Genomic DNA, 19,802 nt, shown 5'->3' with positions numbered 1-19,802 from the left:
AAGGTCTCCCCTCAGCCTTCTTTTCTCCAGACTAAACCACCCCAGTTCCCTCAGCCGCTCCTCATAAGACTTGTTCTCTAGACCCTCCACCAGCTTCATTGCTCTTCTCCGGACACGCTCCAGCACCTCAATATCTTTCCTGTAGAGAGGGGCCCAAAACTGAACACAGTACTCAAGGTGCAGCCTCACCAGTGCCGAATACAGGGGAATGAATGGATAGATGTGAATTCTATGAATGGATGAATCTCTGTTATCCATCACAGTTACTGCAGGTTCAATCAAAGTGCAAAATAATAAGTCAACATTTGAGTAAAATGACTAATCCACAAAATCTAGAGGTACTGCATCTGAACAAATTGCTTTTATATTTTAAAACTAGGGGATAAAAAAGACTTGGAATAGTGACACGTTTTGAAGTTTTCTTCTAACAACTGTCATAAAAGGGTGAGAAATTAAGCATTTCTTTCTGAAATGAGAGAGGTATTTAAACCTCTTCCAACACCACAAGCATTTCCTAAATTGCACTCAGGTATAGACCACAGCTGAAAAGACACCTATGTTATACATTTGGAAAGTTTAACAGTCTTAATTTTAACTCACAAGTGCACAAATAAGGGATTTTTCTATCAGCCTTCTCTGTGAGACGTGTGGTACAATGCTTTAGAAACCTGGAGCGTGATTGCATGACTTATTTTAAGAAAGGCTCCTGCATTCCTCCTTCATAAGTTAAGACCACTGTGTAATCAGATGCCACAGACTTAAAACATGTGTGAACCATTTCATATTCTTTTTCAATTTAATTTCCAGGGAACTGAATATAAAATGCAAATACAGAGTTCAACAGTACATTTGAGAAAGAAGGTCTTTGTTAAGATCAAATCACTGTACCACTGACTAGTTTCAGTCCAAAGAAGTTGTATAAAAACAACATTAGTAGCACTGGTTTCACTGAAAAAAAATAATAGTTTGAATTTATATTTTACATAGCAATACCAGTAAATGCCGATTTTGCTACAATTTTCAAATAACAGCTTCACTGCCCTAATTGTGTTGGCTAAGGGAGTTTTTAAAAATAATTGCACTGTTAAATTCCTAATGGGAACAGAGGTTCTGTATGAGTCTCAGAGAAGCAATGTCTATGTGTGGGAACTAAATTAAAGTTACACTGACAACAATTTTTCAGTTGTATGGAGATAAAGTTGAGTTTTGATTCTGTGTCTTTGAAAGCACTTTTAAATGCAAGCAGTAAAGATGAAAATTATTAAACTTTTGTCAGGGTATCAATATAGCTTGACTCAATTTGGTTAGCTTGCCATAGATTTGAATGGTATTTAGTTATGTTGAAAATGTTGTCGGAAGAATGGTGATTTATTTTCCGTTAAATAAAAAATGTGCTAGGAATGTGTCATTTCTAATAAATAAGCAAGTTTCTCCTTTAGACAACACATCTTCAGGAGTTTATAAATTCAAAGGAAGTAGTGTGTGGTCAATTTTATCTATAAATTTATGGCACCAAAGAACTAGGTTTCAGGAGTTAAGATATAAAATATAATGAACAAGTTTTAGACTACACTTTACTTGATAAATACTCCTGCTAAAATTCAGACAACTATAACTTTGTCTTTGTTGCCTATGTCCTCATAACTTTTGTTGTCTATGAATGTTACTGCATATAAACCCTAAAATCAGTATTATTTCAGCAGTAAATAAGCTTTCATCACTACAATAAATCAGTGTCACTCAATTATGTACTATGGTTTTCATACATTAACTCAGATGATGACAAAGAGAAAACATTATAATAAATGATCCTCAGGAGGGAAAAAACAAACAAACAAAATCACTTGGAGTTTTAATCCCAATTCAGAAATACACTTAAATGAGTATTTAAATCTCTTCCTGCTTAGGAGAATACTTAAGAGTGTGCTCAGTTTTAAGTTCATGGCAGAACTGCATTTCCTGAAACTGGAAAATAAAAATGGGTATTCTTGAAGAATAATAAGGCATCTTAATAGATCCCTACTTCTAAAGCAGAGCTGTAATGCCAGAGCAAAAGCAAATTAGTAGTACTTAATTGAAGCTGTAGCCTAAGAACAAAGTCTCATGCGATCTACATTTTATTTTTACCCAATAGAATACCTAATTCTATCTTAGTGCCATGGTTGGTTGGTTGGTAGTGAACAGATACTAACTCCTTTTCAAAGGTGTAAGTTAACCACATTACTTTAGAGCTGAGGTGAGCTTAGAGTAGCACATAGAACGGCTGCAGTGGTTCATCTAACAGGTGGTAATTTGTTAAAGTGAAGCAATTAGTCTGCAACATGCCAACAGTAATAAAAACATAAATTATTCAGGGAAGATCCCAGATTAAAAAAATAACAAATTTTGTTGCATTAGTAGACTTCCTTGTTGGATTCTCTAATGCACACTGTAAGCCACATATGGCATGCTTTGGCAGCCACTCAAGTTTGATTCACTTGGTTTTGCCGAGACGTAAAGAATTGTTTTCAAAAAGACAAAGTCTGTCAAAGGCACTGCTTTTAGCTCCTACTCATATTTCAAATCACATCTAATGTAGAGTTTACTGCTATGGAAATTTAGGAGCATAACAGGAAATTTGCATCCACATACATCAGCATAAAACAGTGTTATCAGGGCTTGCAAAAGGAGGCCACAATTAAATATAATGGCAAAGCTGTAATACCTTTTGGGGAACCAACATTATGAAAAGATCAGCATAGCTTTCACTTTAGGCAGTGACTTGCAAGCCAAGCAACAGGTTCTAAATTCACCTGCGTGCCTCCTTTGTGGATCTTGGCACAAGATTTTCTTTTTTGCCTTTGAAAATGGGAACAATAAAACTTACTTGCATACAGAGCTCGAGATTCAAAGAGATGAAATTACAGAAAGTCCTAGCCAGTGAAATTTGGGCTTCTGTATGAGTTCAAAATGTCTGGTACGTTAGGTGATACAAATCAGGAAGTTTTTACCAAAATCCAAAGAGTTGTGCCAGGCCACAATAGAGGACATGGACGTCTCACCATGAACCTACACAACATGATGCAAAGGTGTGACCAGGCATCATGCAAACACACCAAAGGCTTAGCTTTAAAAAGCTATATGAGGCAGCAGTAATGATGAAGCTAGGGCAGAATTGCCCTCAGCAATGAGAGGCCACTTACGACACTCACCTGAAGTTCCAGCCATGTCCTGAAGCATACACTGAATGCAGAAACAGTCCTGCTATATAAAATTGGAGCTTGCCAATCTAAAGCTACTTAGGTGAGTGTGCAAGAGCTGCGATTGCATATCTAAATTTCAGTGTAGACACACCATCTGTTCATAAACGGTGCACTGTACATCGCCTGTAACACTTCAGGAACAGTCTTATTTTAAGCTATAGCTCACATTTCTCTAAATAAAAATAGTCCCCCCCCCTTTTTTTGGCTATATTGTTTTGCTATCATACAAGCAAGACAAGCACAATTTCTATTATTCCTATGAGATCTAAATTTTAGCCCTAGAGCTATCCAAATCTACTTCAAAATGAATTAATCTGAAATCCATGAAGCATTTCAATGCTAACAGCAAATAATCTTAGCTATCATTCTGAAGGTTAAATATATACTTTTAATCCCAAAGTAATTTTGTTAAAAGGTATTTGAAGACAAAATGATTCTTCCCCCCCCAAAACATGACCAAATGATGCCATCAGCTTTGTCTGAAGCCACGCAATATACTTTGCATACGTGTAAAGCTGCAGCTATGCACACAACACTTTCTCAGTCTGCCTGCAGACACACCAAAAATTACATTTTGATTTCAAGAGAATGCAGAAACAGGAGGATCAGCAGTGCAAGCAGCAGGGTACTGACAGCAACAAGATAAACATGCAACTGTTCAAATGCAGCATGCTATTTAGCTAGTATCATTTTGGAAGGATATTAGTATCTCATGAATTCAATTAAAAACTGAAAGTAATGTTACAAAGGGAAAAGACATAATCTAAAGCCCCTATGATAATAAAATAATGGAAAAGCCTTTGAAAGGCTTAAACCCTGCCTTTTTTAAAGGCCTTCTGACATTATTGAAGGCTGTAGCAGATACAGGCTTTATGTGGCCTGGTAAGAGACCAACCACGACCTTACTGAAAACCATCAAGCCCATCTACTTGCTAGAGATGTCCAGAGACTAATAGCAGATGGGAAACAAATGTTTATGAAGTTCAGAAAGTTGTAGTTTCAGCTGCTTTCTGGGCTATGTTTTCTTGGGACTCCACACACCCACACCGAGGCATTCAAACTGCTCTATACCCTTATGTCTCTCAGTAGAAAGGTGCAGAGCAGCATCACAGAGAACTCAAGTTTGGGCCTCCTTTGGTAGCAGGGAGATTTAAAGTATGCAATGCAACACTCTCTGTTGTTACTTTCAGGAACATTGAAGGGCACGCTTCTTGCAACTTCTTAGAAACACCCATCAGAACCACTCATGTAGGGAACTGCACATATATGTATAATTATGCTGGGATAAGAACTCCCACAATACAATGAGCAGTTCTTTTTTTTTAAATGCATAGACGTCACCACATTCTGCACAACAGATATGAATTTGATTTTTAAAGTTCATCTTCCTTTAATTAGTATGACACTTAACATATGGCTCTAATACCTGGTGAATGTTTTACTGAGTGCATGTTGTGTTCTGCCTCCTCATATATGAAACAGAATGAAAAGTACTGGTCATGGGACTTTCCAATATTAGACAGTCAGGCAGTATAAAAATAGTCTGAATCATCCAAGATCCTTCCAGTTCTACTTAGCCACCAGGCTTATGATAGCATGGTAGAGATTTAGAAGTGCTAGAAGCCATCAAGAGAAGAGACGATTTGTCTTGACAAATTTCTACCCTTTTTGTCATAGTTTTGTACCAACCCACAGTGCCAATGACAGATGTCTGAACAAAATGAACAAACCTTCATGACAGCCATTTCTCGTGCTGTTCAGTGGCAAAGCGGTTTTGCCGTCTCTCTGAAAATGAGAATCACAGGAAGAACACAACATTCACCTGCAAGTTGTAGTCCTGAAGAATTTTCACTAGTGAGTCTCTCAAATTCGGAATCTCCATGCCTTCCTTAATGCGGTGGATCAAAAGAATGGGATCAACGTGGGTTCCAATATTGTTCAACAAACCAGTAATAAAAGCTGTGAAAACCAAGAGGCAAAGGAATTAAGAAAGAAATCTAGCAAAGTACCTGATTAAAGGATGCTTTGGTGACAAGCTGCAGGCTTTGGCTGATTCTATGACAGTTCTCTACTACGCAGTAACACTAAGCCTCTTTTACATAACCTTCATACATTCCTTGCAGCTGTATTTACTTGAATACAGGCCTTTGGGGAAGAGAGAAAGATACAGTTTGGCAATTCACAGAAGGTCTAAGGTATTCAGAAAAGTGGTAATAGAGTATCCAGCACAAATCCACAAGTAAATAATGCATTTCAATTCAATAAAAAGAGCACTCAAGCAAATAGAGCCAGAAAATTAACTACATTATGTGACTACTCCATTCCCAGTTCCAGGGTTTAAAAACAACTTTTCAAGCACTTAACCTAAATCCAACATGTTTCTAAACATTGGTGAGAGTGACACAAAAGAAGTCTTTTGCTTTTTGAAGTGCACCTGGCTAAATGAAACACTAGAAGAATGAACCTCAAGGCTGTGTTTTTTCTTCAGACCCCAAAACTAAGGAATATCAGTGGAATTGCTCTGCACATGGGCAGATGGAACTGAGAGAATTCTATATGGTTTGAATCCCTTTTGCTCTAAAGATGTCAGTATTTGTAGCATCACTTTTAGTGATGCACTGCATTTAAGTATGGGTAAGTTGAGAATGCCATTCTTCTAAAGGTGTAACAGATTTTGGTTGCTTCTTCCTGTCAGAATTAGTGGCGAAGGGATGAAAAGATTTGTATTCTGACACTAATCCTACAAGACATTCAATGCTTCAGAAAAAACATCCCAAGAGAGACTTTAAAGCCTTGATTTAAAGCCCAGAAGAGGTTGCAAAACTAATGGAGTAGATAGTTAAAATAATTCCCTATTTTCTCAGTCCTATGAACTCCTCTGGATCTGCTTCCTGAACAAAACTGATGTTGCTTATGAGATTCTGACAGCTTTTGAGTCCATCTAAACTTTAAACTGTAGTAGCTATTCATATAATGGATGAAAGACAAAATGCACTCATTGTTACAGATCTTACCTTTGTGCCACAGAAACAAAACAAATTAGATAGTCTACTGAGGGGCAGAAAGGTGTATGTTCTTTCTTCATTTTCAGAATTTCAAAGAGAAGTAGCTGCAATAAACACACTACATAACATCTTCATCACGCCTGCAGACTGTGTTTTGAGGCTGTCTAAAAATAAAGACTCATTCTGCCAAATTAAAAACACCATTCTCCCCTTGATTTGTCATTAAGGACATAACTATGCAGAACTTAATCTAATGTTAAATCCCTAAGCACTCATTCTGTAGCATGCCCACACACTGCCTTACTGGAAGTTTTTATTCACAGCAGGACAGCTATGTTGTGCTCCACAAACCAGAACACCTCCCTGGCCATCCATAAGCACCTTCTCTAACATGCTAACATGCACGTGGATAATTCAATCCTTTAACTGCAGCAGCATTCCACAAAAAAATAAACATGTAAGGCTTCTGAGAAACTATCCCACTTACGTGGTTTGTCAATAGAATATAAAATGAGGTCTTCCCAAAGTTCTCCGTCATCTTGTTCCTTGGCAAATTCAATAGCTTTATCTACATCTTGCAATTCTTCCATTATCATCTTCAAGGCACTGCGGCTATTACCCATTCTGCCTAGGAGTCAAAAATAAGTAGATTATAAATCCTAAATGCTTATCAATGCTCATTCCTTTAAGAAGCTCTTTCAATATAAATTTTATAAGTGTGAAGTTGCCTCAGACTAATTCAACCAAAAGCCAATCTATCTAATCTAATCTGATGTAGGAACACAAATCCCAGAGCAATCAGTATAATCTAAACAAGCACTTGGAGCACTGGGACCTGGAGCCTTTCTTGAGGATGTGTTGGGTCATATTAGGGGTTCTGAACTGCAGCAACATCTAAAGTAAGGGGGAGTGTGTGTATGTGTATGCGTGTGAACTATGACATGAAACGCCCCCTTTAAGAGCCCACATGGGCACTCTTAATTTGCAGTTAAGTATAGCACAGCTTACACCCATGGAAAATGAGAGGGAAGAGGAAGAAGTAGTAGAAACACTAACTATTCTTTCTATAAATTAATGAGTAAATCCTACTTTGCTCTCAAACAGTCCACAAAACATTCTTCTTACTAAAACAAAGATTGATTAAAAAACCACTTTCCATTCTGTTCATGACTAATACATAAACATACATAAAAATCTTAAGTCTTACAATGCCTCCCATTCAGAGGTAGATTCCTTGGCCTGCTGAAGGAGTTAATTTACAATTAATTTTATTTAAAAAAGAGAAAAGGAAAAAGAAAAAAGGCAACATAAGCAAATCTTCCACCTCAGCAAAAGATAATACTAAGCTTCTGAGAAGTATTCAGAATAAAGCATTTTTCTCCCCTCTCTTCAAACTGACAGTATTACTCTCCACTTTGAGATTGTCTCAAAAATATCTGCCCCCCAACCTGTTCCCCATAGCCCCCCAACACCTCCAAAACCCCAGAAAAACACCAAATCAGAAATGCAGTAACACAATATATGGAGTTAAGACATCACATGAATAATCCAGTGCTTTGTTTTATTTTCTAAATCATGTTATTCAGTTGTACTGACTACATGCCAACTTTGTCTCTGGGAAAGAGTGTTAAACGATGTTAGACAATACATCATACATTTTCGCAGCATAAACTTTACGACAAGATTAAAAGCATGTTGTAATTTATCACATTGAGTGTTACTTACTCAGAAGATAGACTGTCTCTTCTACAAAGTTCCTCTGTTGGCAGATCTCAAGAGCCTTGAATTTAAGGGAAGGGGGGAAGGAAAGAGAATACAGGGAACCATGTAACATGATATTTTATTGATCACAAATGCTGCAAGAGGCTTAAAGATATTTTTCCATGAAGTTGCATTACTCATTTTGACAGGAATAGAGCTCCCTTAATATGCACTGTCAGGTCCTCTGGCATTAATTAAGAGAAGAAACTCCACGGCATTTTTTTTTTATTTTTCTCCAAGATTAAATAAATCTGGGGACAAGACAGGTATTTCAGTCTGGATTATGCCAATCTCTACCTTTAAATCTACTGGCAACTTCTTTCTTTTGCTTCCAAAAGTTGGTTAGTCCAAAAGCATTAAGGTTATCTGCTGTCAGACTTGCTTCCTGTGGATGGACTTACGAGGTCTGTAGTGATGGAGGTCTGCTTGACATTTATTCCTAACACAAGACTGTAGATCTCCTCAGGATAACCAGAATGGTTTTGGGAGGTAGAGTGCCCTCCAAATTTTGTACCAGTGACCTCCAAGAAGACAATACAAAATTAATCTAGTGCAAATATGAAAGAATAAGAAGGAAGCATTTCTTGTAAAGTTGGTGTAAAGACCTGAGGGCTAAATATCATAAGCAGTTACAGAATCTGAGTGTAGTTGAAAAACACTTGGCACAATCACCAAAACTACCAAACTGATTACCAACAAGTTTTTAGTAACAAAACATTGGCAGGGCTGGTATGCCATAAACAATGCCATGTCCATTTCCAATTTGGAAGCAGAAATCAAATTCAAGATTCACAGCATTCCTGTGAAGACAACTGTTCACCGATAGAAATTTCATACTTGGAAATCAAAACTATAAATGCATAAGATACAGCTATAGCTAGAGATGTAGGTAGGAATTAACTTTTCTTCCATTTTCGAATTATTTCAGATGGGTTACTATGAAGATTAGAGATACGGGCAATGAATTTCGGAGTAGGTGTAAGTGAATTACCAACGAGATACGTCAGGGGAATGAAGGTATGAATAATACTAATAAGTTATAAACACAGCTGACAGCCTTTTTTCTCTCCACTTAGAAGTTAAACTACAAAGTACCAGGTATTCAGTAATTCTGGCTGCTGCATATTTCTTGACTGTCATGCTCCCTCTAGAGGAAAACATGGAACATTCATACTTCTCTTTCAGTTCATTTTATAAAACATTTGCTGAACTGCACTTAAATAAAAGTGGCTTACTTTTAAAGAACAAGAATTATTTCTTCCTGCCGGGTTTATAATTTCTTTAAAGCAATAATAAGCACGAATTTGTTCAAATATCATGGCTTTTTGCAGTTTATACACTGCACTGGAATCTGCTTAACAGGAACTTAAAATACTGGTAACTGGGAAATTCTTGGTCCCCTTATTTCCTTAGAACAAAGATTTGTATGTGGCAAAAAGCGTTACTATATGATATGTATGGTAAGAAGTATAATTACAGAATTAGCAGTGACAGTAAATTCAACTAAGTTTTATACAGTGTTGATATCTTTCCTCACTTCCTTAGCTTCTTACTGAAACATATTAACATTTTAATGTAAGGTTAGAACAACGCTTTTTCTAACATCCTTTTCTCTGACTTTGGTGATTATTGCACCAGACCTTCCAAAGGTTCACAGGTCTCTGACATACTTTTGCTCACAGCCCATAACTTCAGCAAAGCAGTGTCAGCAATGTGCTTGCATCATTTACACACAGCACTTTTCTGCACCACCCATCACTGAAGATAGGTGGCTGGATCTGCAATAACTAAAACCAATTTGCACCAAAAGAAAAAAAAAAAAGTGCAGGTAAGGTTTTATACATAAAACCATGACCACGCAAATAATACATAAGGCAAAAAACTCAGAGAGAATCAGAAAGTTAAAACCAAACATTGTAGACAAAAGTCTCTGGCTGGAAACCTCTCAGGCTCATTGCCTAAAAAGATCATTGAGACAACCTAGTTTCGTGTGACAGCTTCAACAAAGACCACACCTGCAATCCTAACAAAGTATTTTACAGTTGTTTCCTGGTGCTGCATAGTAAAGTTGACAAAAGCATGCAAAATAAGAGAGGTGCCAGGAACAATACTAGTTCTCTTTAGAATGTCTACCATGTAAAATGTGATATTCAGCATAATATTTAAAAATACTGCTGTCATCATTATTGCTGCATACAGAGAGGCATCCTTTCACAGAGTCTGCTCTGCTCAGCCATTAACAGCAACAAACAGAAATAATAAAATACTTGCCCAACTAAAAAGGAAAACTGAAATTCCCATTCGGTTCACTTTAATTCAAGCAGTGGAAAAAAAACCAAAGACTGCCCTTAACTTTATTTATTTTAATTTGACAAGAAAGTGAAAGGAAGGAAAATGTAGAAAGGTTAAAGAAGGTGGAAAGATGGTATTCTGTAAAATTCCAAGTCTGCTGGTGGAAGTACAAAGACAAAATACTTTTAGCTCTGCTAGTTCAGTGACTGTTATATTGTGCATATTATTTGAAAGCAACTAAGACCTTAGAATACAAAGTTAGAAAAACTCCAGTTACAGCTACTCATTTTTCAAGATCTAACAGTGACTAGTCCTAGATTTGGCAAAATGATTGTTGATTTCTTGCAGCCACAACCTGCTGCTCAGTCAGGCCAGGCACTGATGAGTAGATATGCTGTAGGTACGCATCAAGTGTGAATTCAGAACTTCTGCATTAAAAATTCCCACCAATTCCTCCCCTGTGAGCTGAGAGGAAGGTCTCAGCTGTCAGCCAGCTCTGCAAACCAAACTTCTGCAGGTGATGGTCACAAACTCAAAGGATCCCTCCTTTCGGCAGTAGAGGGCAGTACCAGACCCAGTTACAAGCTGGGTACACAACACTACAAGCTACAGACATAAAAATCGAGGATCTGTGTTTTAGATTTTGGGGGCTTACCTTCTCTAGTGGACAGTGCGTGCTGTCTCTGAGAAATGGTAGTAAGTTTGGACGATCATATTCAGCATAAAGGCTGATCTGTTTCTCATGATATCGTTGGCCTTTATGGTGGTCTCTTTTAAAGAGCTTGTGCAAATACTAGGAATCAAAAAAGAGAATCGGAACTCAAAATCACTTATACAATATTATTCATTCTCCACCAGTAAAAAACCCCTCCTAATTTCCTCAGGAATGTGCTAACACATACTAAAAGGCACAGAGATTAAATCCTGATACAAAAGACTAACTTTATATTTTTCTGAAGTACCCTCATCACAGCAATCTCCAAAACCAGCTCTGTAAAACAGGTTTTCAGCTACACTTAAGTAATTGTTCTTTAACATTTGAAGAAACTACTGGATTTTTATGTAAAACTTCAGAGAAATATGTCAAATGAAACATTTTGGTTATCTAGACATGCTTGATCATTGCAGATAACTATAGATCAAATTTTTACCACATGAAATGTTTTAACCAAAGCACCTTGAAGTATAGATACTATGGAAAAGCTCCTTCCTCCCTAGATGAGCACAGAAAAGCCTTGAGAATAATCATGAGGGTCACTTTTATTCAAAGGGAAGTAGGCTTCACACTTTGAAACTGATGCATCCCTTCCATAAACTGACAGTCAGTCATCTTTGCAAAGCTCTTGGGCTGCAGGCTGCACACTTCATAGAGCTGCTTCCTATTATCAGATCTCTAACACATAAACCTGCTCTCCACCAGATTGATGCCCTGAGCCACACCTGTACCCAGCAGCAAGTTAAACTTCCCTCACTAATACAGCCCAAGCCCACAGTTACACATTACGTATTCCACTGACAGCACATTCAAACCAAAGAGGTGCTTTTAGAATAGCAATGTGGAGCCACGGCCTTACAGTGATATTATAATTCTGCACAAACAAGAACATTCCTGCAGCGTATGGAAGTTACAGCTCTAGAAAGAAAAGCAGTTCACTGTCTCTATGGATCAGCAAAATGTGCTTCAGAGTTGCACCCACCATCCAACCCCATTTTTGTGTAGGGAAAGAGGAGGGATACAAGCAAGAAGTAATTGACCAGAGCAGACAAGTGTCTGCAATGCCATAAGGAGTACCTCATGGTATGTTAACAAGTAAGCAGTATGTTATGAAATTCTCACAGGTACACATTTTAAAATTATTTTACTATTGTAAAAAATGCTATTGCCATGCTAAAAAATGGATTAGCAAAAGTAGCCACTCTGGCTCTGATGATTTATGACATTTCAGTGTCATGTGCACTTTGACAGGATAACCACATCTGTAAAAGATATGCCCAGCGAAGGGTTTATTCAGCTCAACTTGAAACCAACAGAATATAGAAATATTTACCACATGCTGTAGCTCAGGCCTGTTTTCTAATTCTTCAACGACTCTGTCAATCTGAAAGAAAACAAACAAAACCCAAGAGATGAGCAAACATGTGATGAACATCACGTTTACAGGACTGAAAGGACGGGTAATACAAGCAAGCATTGGACTGGCATGCCATGAACTTGTAATACTTACGGAAATTTTATCTTCGTTATCCAAAAGCATGTCTACTGCTTTCTAAAGTAAAGAAAGAGAACCCAGTTATGAAACAGGTACACACATTTTCTTACACTCTATATAGTATTATGCTTGTTCACTGATGGGTGTCAGATAGATATTGCAGACCTACTCTTTTCAGCAACAGTAATTCAGAGAGCAGTTTGCATAACATCAGCATTCCCCGATAGCACAGCATTATAAAAGAACACATCATGTATTCTTTCAGAATACTTCTAAGTTTCCACACTAATAGCAATCAATACTGTGCACTTATATTGCAGGTGAAGTACACCCATCGAACCATGGGTCACAGGCAGTCACTGCCAAATGACGTAGAAATACTATTTGTCCCGTTGCAAAATGGAACTGCAGGGTGATGGCTGTATAAGAAACACACGACCCAACTTGCCTTACAACTGAATTCCCCCAAACTAACTGCACACCAGTACCGTAACACAAGCAGACAAGACCATGTAAGCAGAGTGGCCACCAGGATTCCAGTTCTGCTTCCTCTTACATGAGCAAACTTTGCTTCACATTCAAAAAATGCAAAACCACCGATTGATACGATTTACTCTATGTAATAAAAATGAATTATACTCTTTTTTCCCCCATGTAGTTTAGAATGAGCGTACCAAAGCTGATCATCTTTGGTAGAGATGGCTCCATATTTTAACTCCAGTGCTTAAACAACCACTGCAATGAAAGAAGAGCAGATCTACTTGGTTTCCCCCCAAGGATCATACCAAAACTCATTTGCTGAGGTTTTATAGCCAACTGAGAAGAAAGAAGATTGAATTCAGCACAAAATGCATGCTTCTTGATTTTTGGAATTTAGGTTAATAACCTTGCAAACTTTCAGAAGCAGATTAATTGACTGCAGTGAAAGAGAAGTGGCAAGTATATTTAACATATGCCTCACAATAAATTCACTGCCTCCTTCCTTTGGCTTATTAATAGCATTATTTGATTAGAAATGCAGAAAGAATATTGTGGTGAAAGTCTACTTGAGAATCACAACAATGATCTCGGATCTGGCACTCTTCTCACTATGAGTGATACTCAAATGGAAATACAAAGGAAAAAAATCATCCTTGGGGTCAATTATTTTGCAGTCTAGGAAAACGTCATCTTCCTTACATCAGAATGTATGCAGACACAGCAAACACACTCTCTGCCTTAACACTATCTTTAGCTCATCTATTTTTAATCTGTTAAAATATCTCTAGTGGAAAGTGAATATAAAATCATTAGGATCACCATACCTCTGAATCAAAATCCATGAGCAGAACAATTTTGTCTCTGATAGAACTGAAAAGATTGTGCTTGTGGATCAACTGGAAGACGTCTTTGTGCCTCAGAGTTAGGTAAATTTCTAAGGCTCTGCCATAGCGCTGGTCGTAAGTATACCTGATAAAAAACAATGTTATAATACATGTGATCTTACATATCTAAGTGTAGGAAAACCACCTATGAGGGAAAATGTAAATACACTCTAGGATATAAAGCCTGTTAGGATGCTACTTGATTTGATAAATATCTAAATAGTTGCTGTGATTAATTTTTGTTAAAGGAAAATAAAACACTGGGTAACACTAATTTCAACTCTGTTTATACCAGCCACCGTATTTGTGTTCTGACCTGTGGTTCTCTGCATTTTCATTTTCCCGTTTTCAGACCACAGGGGAAGCCACACAAAACACTAGCTTTTCTATTTTTGGAAACTAATTGGAACTCTCTTCAGAGCTAAAAAACATAGCCTAGAACCAGATCGGTTTTGGCACATTTTCCAGTCACATATTTCCAGCCACGCAGTAAACCTAAATATACTACTTTTGAAATAGTGGGGAAAAAACACCATTTTATTTTCCTGTGGGTAATTCTGAAATGCACACTTCACAGAAGAGGCTTCCTCTGACAGCATAAAGAAGAATGCTAGCTATTTGCTTTGGAAAAAGGAGCAGATAATCCAATCTTATACTAAACTCTTTGCTTTCATACTCAGTGTACACTCTATAAGGAAGGGAAAAGAATTGCTAAGCTGTGCAATCAGCAGAGTGGAGGAGAGAGCGCCGATATGCTGTAGACTGCAGCAAAGCAGGTATTTCTGTTAAGAGTTAGGCAAATATTTATCAACTATAGTACACTATTTCAAGCTTACTTTTTGCAACAGGAGTTTAAAATTGTACTTACAATTCTGCAAGCGTTCGTAGCAAAGTCCTGTTCTGTGGATCTTTCTTCAGGTGATCCACTACAGCTTGAACTATGATTGTGTTGTTGTAGAGATCTCCAGGCCACTCTTTTATCAGGGTTGCAAAACCCTAAAAGTGTAAGAGATTGTAACAGCAATAGAAAGAACTGCCTAAGGAACATTTCAAAACATCAAAGCTTCAGCTAAGCCTCTGAGATGATACCTGCTGTGCTTCACCTGTAAGCCACTTTTACGTGCCCACAGACATGCACAGTGTAGAACACAGATTTTCCTTCTTAGGGCAATGTCATTAAGATTCATGAAGCTGAGTCTCTTTCAGGTGCTGTAGGCTTTGTGCAGCACCTCAACCACTTATGCTACATTAAACAAACTAAACATAACAGTATTTATAATAAATAACCCATCTCACAGTATTTGCGTGCTCTTTAGAACATTCTACTTATTCTCTTAAAAACAAAACCAAAATTAATCTTTTTAATCTTTTCATTATTGTGGAACTGTCCATTGATAATCTGTTTGAATACAACAGAGAATTTGCTGTCAGAATTCTAAATTGCTGAGAGTGTTTGGCTGGCAATAGCCATTACATGTGGACGCGTCAGGCTGCAGTACCTCGTAGTCACTCTCCAAAAACTCATGCAGGACCATTTCATAGATCAGAGGTTTCAAAACTGGATCCCGTCTGGGCAAGTAACGACTAATTGCCTATAGGACCAAAGAGAACAAAGTGTCAGAAGGTGAATGACATGTAACATCCTGGTACACTGATGATAGAAAAAAAGAATTGTGAAACAAAAAACCCAAAGCTACTCGCAAAACATGGCTCTTGGTAAACCCTGGAACTGCTGTATATTCATATTTGTAAGCAGTATCCTGAAGTTATTTACTTTAGGATTGCACACATTGGAATTGTATTACTTATCTGAAATTATCATTAGAAAGATAGGTGGTAAGGTACTAGTTAGAATGGGAGAGTCAGTCATTACACTTAGAGAAGTCGGAGTATTTGCTGTTAGTCATTTAGAAAATAAAACCCATACAAGACCCCTCAAAAGAAGAAAGTTTTCAAAATCCATCTTGTCCAGTCTTGGTCTTACATCTTGTAAAAAGGTATAAGCATTCATTAGCTGAAAAATGGGTACTTTTGATTTAAGACTTACTGTGAGGTCACTACATTATATGAAGAGTTCTGTTTTGCCAGCTATTTTTACGAACCCAAATGAAAATTAATTTGAGAATACATCTCTCCATGGAAAGGGTGAAGGCGTGTGATCTGTTGCTCTATAGGAGGTGTTAAGGAATTGCATTCTGGCTGGCAGGAGACAAGAACCTGCCACAATGAGTCAGCTCATACCCTGGAATTTCAGCACAGCATCTTATTAGCACTATTATTCCATGCAACTAGAGGCCAAGGTTATTACCACCTGCCAAAATAAACCCTACTGCTACCAGCTGTGTTGGGACTTTGGGGTTTGTAGCTGAAGGCCCAACACTGATGAAATTCCTCCAAACACTCAGAGATGTTGCCTGTTGCCCACTAATGGCACCTGGTGCAGTAGCATTTTGTTACTGAAGTTGCTGGAACAAAGCAGGAGAAATAATGCCTCACTACATCAATTTTTTTTGCAGTTTTACAGACAGCAATGACTATTCACAACAAATTCTCCTAGTATTTAAATCAGAACAATTGCCTAAGTTACATATTTCATTAAAGTCTTCCATCTGTAGGTGAAAAAGGAGGGAAAAATAAAAGACCAATAAAAAAAGCATTGTTAATGACTTTGCAAAAATTAAAAGTTCATTGCTCACAGGAGACCTCTTCTCTCCCCACGCTGTTTGAGCTTGGGCAGACTTCGCAACATAGCATGCTGCCAACATCAGCTCCTACCGTCTGTCACAGAATTTAATAGCTAACTCAGGGCATGGTCTTGCCAGCTGCCCTGGGGAATCATATTCCTGACCCCTCACAAAAAAGCCTCTTCCAGCCATAAAGAAAGCAGGCTGGACATCAGCTGGAGACTCGAAGGCAGAGGACATTCTCCAACGGCTGTTTTCATTCCCACTTTCTACCTTCCTGCCACCTCTTAAATGAACAGCCTCACCCGGCAGGCTTTGCTGCAACTCTTGGCTGCGGTTTGGTCGCAGAATGAGCTGAGGAGCAGTGCAGCTACCTCGTTGCGTGGGGGCCAGGCTGCCTCAGGAAGGAAATCTCTCCTGCCTCAAGTCCCACTGCTTTGAAGGTAAAGCACAACCACGTCCTGCAGTTTGGCCCCCGTGCTCAATAAAGACTGAGAAGCATCCAAGTTATTTTTAAGCCTAGGCACAAAGGTGAACTAAGACCCATGCTGGAAGTTAAAAACTCTTCCTATTTTATTTTTAAGCAGTAGTTAAGGAGCGAGGTCAGACAAAAAAGCTCCAGAATCAGGATGCCTTTGTATCAATTCCTGAATCACATGGTGAAAGTGGCTTTAAATAAAAAAAGCATACTGTACACAGAAATATTTTCTTTTTTTTTTTTTTTTCTTAAGACCTGCTTTCAGACTTTTGATCAATAGGTATAAGGACAGGGTATACACAAGAAAGCCCATATAAAAGTTGCATGGGATAGCCTAAAACATTTCACCAATAAGCCCAAACCACAATTATTTATTCCTCAGACGATACCTATGAGATGAAAGAGGCTGTCTGGATAATGCTGCTCTATGCTATGCCCACCACAGTCAGGTGAAGTCCTTCATGTGTCCTCTAGCCAACACTTTGGTCATTAAAGCATTACTGCCGCCAGCTGATCATTCTGCACCCCTGCTGAAAGTCACTGCTGTCACAGCAGAGTCAACAGAATGGAGTGTATCCCTCATGCCACAATGGCCAGCGCTCGCAGAGTCTGGCATCTTTCTTTGAATTCACCTTCCTCAGCTGTTTGAGCTGAGACATTGGATTTTACACTGAAGTGACTTGAGCACTAACACATAACTCCACAAACCACCGCTGCTGGAGGAGGAGAGGAGCAGATCATTGCAAGGCTCTAAAATCTTGAAACTACCATAACAAGGTTTGCCAGAGGACGTTCACTGAAAAGATGAGAGACATCAAGATACCAAAATGCAGCCTCTGGTAGCCAAACAGGGCCTTTTAGTACAGAACACTCAAAAAATCCCTAAACCCACAAGCAAACAAACAAGACACTCGCCCCACATTGGGGTATCACTAATTAGTCCCTCTGCAGGAAGGAAAGTTTAAACCTTTAGTTTTACTACCACCTTAGCTATTAGCAAATCACGTTAGATTGGAAACGTCAAGATTTCAGGCAACCACTTACCTGCAGTGCAAATTCTTTAAGAAAATTCCCTTTCAAAATACCTCTTGTCTCCAAATCTCAAACAGAGTCTCCTCATCAGGGCTTAAAGCCATCATAGCCCAGTTACACTACTGTGTTTAATACCTGCTGGTTGGGTAAATAGGTAAAAATTCCAAATAGCATACAAGCGACCCCAAGCATTACAACAACGGCTTCATTTAGATTTGCCTTAACTTAGTTCAACCTTTATGATATTCAGGTATCTTTAAGAACTTGGGAAAAATTATATGCAATTGAAATAGTAAAATAAGAGAGGCATCATCTAGAACTGCAACTTGAAGCTGAATCATGTAACAGACTGCATCTTATATTTTTCTAAGTCCACTTTCAAGGGGCTGAAAACAACCAACTGTTTAGAAAGGCAGTAATTTAGCAGAGATGTTTTTGCAGCAAACCTGCAAATATTTTTATATTTTACAGTCTGCTGGATGACATAAGTGGAGACAAGAAAAACATCCATTCCAGACACTTGCATCTAAAAAACAAAATAAACCTAAAAGGACTAAGAAGCAGTGTATCAAAATTTCACCTGTACCTGCACTCAGGTCCTTTATTGGATTGAAATAAAGAGAGAGAAACATGAGATTTCATCTTCCAAGGTGGCAAAGAGTGCACCGAACCACTAAGAACTCATACAAAAGGCAAGACTGTTCTTGCACTGGACTGGCTCTAAAACAAAAGCCAGACATTTCTGAAAACTGTAATGCTGAAACATTTTCGCTCTTTGAACAGAATTAAACAGCTCAAAACTAGCAAGGGACTGCATGCTGTGAGATCTTAATAATATGTCCTTTTTGGCTCATTGAGTTTGAATAGGAAGACATAAAATTGAGAAATAAACGTACATGTGTTACCAAAGGGAGTGTGCATAATGTTTTCTACTGGTTTGGCAGTGACAGCGCTATAGCCTTATGTCCTGGGCAATTTATTAACTGAGAATCTCACATTAAATGTGTACTGTTATGGTAGCTGGCTTGCGACCAGGGAAAACACAAGACAGGGCAGACTGATCCTCTTTCTTGCCACCATTTCTAGCTCACAGCATAGGTTTTCCTTGTTGCTTTGCAATTTAACTGTTCTTTGACACTTAAAGCTCTGTTGCAAGGTACTTGGATTTTGAGGAAAGGCTCACACCCACAGAGGCTATTTTCCTTAAGAGTTTGGGTAGGATTTTTCAGGACATACTGGAAGGAAGTGAACAGCAAATGGGAAAGATGCATTTAACTGTGAGCATCTTTGCAAGTAAAGGCCTTAGGGGTGGGTCTTTTACTTGGGGGCTGTCAACAAGTTAAAAATAGGTAGCTGAGTAGCTGGGTGTGCTATGCCTCCAACCCTGTTCTGAGGCATGTTAACATATACACATCAATCTGAAAGACAACTGTACAACTAGAGTTCTGGGCAGGAATTTCAAGGGCAGCGTTGTATCCTGCTACCACACTATGGCCATTAAATGCAAGCCTTTAGATACTTGGTCAAAACATACGGTAAATACAGCATACCAATTACTTGAGTACAGAGACAGAAATTAACTTACCTTAAGCTGACCTATTTCTTTAAACTTGTAAACTTCAAATTCCCAGAGTTCTGTGTTTCTGCCAAGAATTTTCTGGCACTTTCTGGAAGGAAGATGAAAGGGGAGAGAACAAAAGTAGGTACATAGAATAATACAAATGTGACAGCATT

At 38.2% G+C, this 19,802-nt stretch overlaps 1 protein-coding gene across 4 annotated transcripts in view; it reads right to left on the bottom strand.

The window, feature by feature from the left end:
* Window positions 1-19,802, bottom strand: part of VPS41 (VPS41 subunit of HOPS complex) — a 117,888-nt gene that overhangs the window by 15,217 nt on the left and 82,869 nt on the right. For all 4 annotated transcript variants that reach the window (XM_030009366.1, XM_030009367.2, XM_030009368.2 and 1 more), the window contains exons 16-25: window positions 19,654-19,735; window positions 15,374-15,466; window positions 14,743-14,870; window positions 13,815-13,959; window positions 12,526-12,567; window positions 12,349-12,399; window positions 10,956-11,093; window positions 7,973-8,027; window positions 6,735-6,875; window positions 5,065-5,201 (exon numbers count right to left, since the gene is read on the bottom strand). In XM_030009366.1, coding sequence (XP_029865226.1) covers window positions 5,065-5,201; window positions 6,735-6,875; window positions 7,973-8,027; window positions 10,956-11,093; window positions 12,349-12,399; window positions 12,526-12,567; window positions 13,815-13,959; window positions 14,743-14,870; window positions 15,374-15,466; window positions 19,654-19,735 — 1,012 coding nt within the window. The remainder of the gene's footprint in view (window positions 1-5,064; window positions 5,202-6,734; window positions 6,876-7,972; window positions 8,028-10,955; window positions 11,094-12,348; window positions 12,400-12,525; window positions 12,568-13,814; window positions 13,960-14,742; window positions 14,871-15,373; window positions 15,467-19,653; window positions 19,736-19,802) is intronic.

The sequence above is a fragment of the Aquila chrysaetos genome, chromosome 3, assembly GCF_900496995.4.
Source record: "Aquila chrysaetos chrysaetos chromosome 3, bAquChr1.4, whole genome shotgun sequence".
Taxonomy (NCBI): domain Eukaryota; kingdom Metazoa; phylum Chordata; class Aves; order Accipitriformes; family Accipitridae; genus Aquila; species Aquila chrysaetos.
This window is presented reverse-complemented; position numbering and strand designations above follow the sequence as displayed.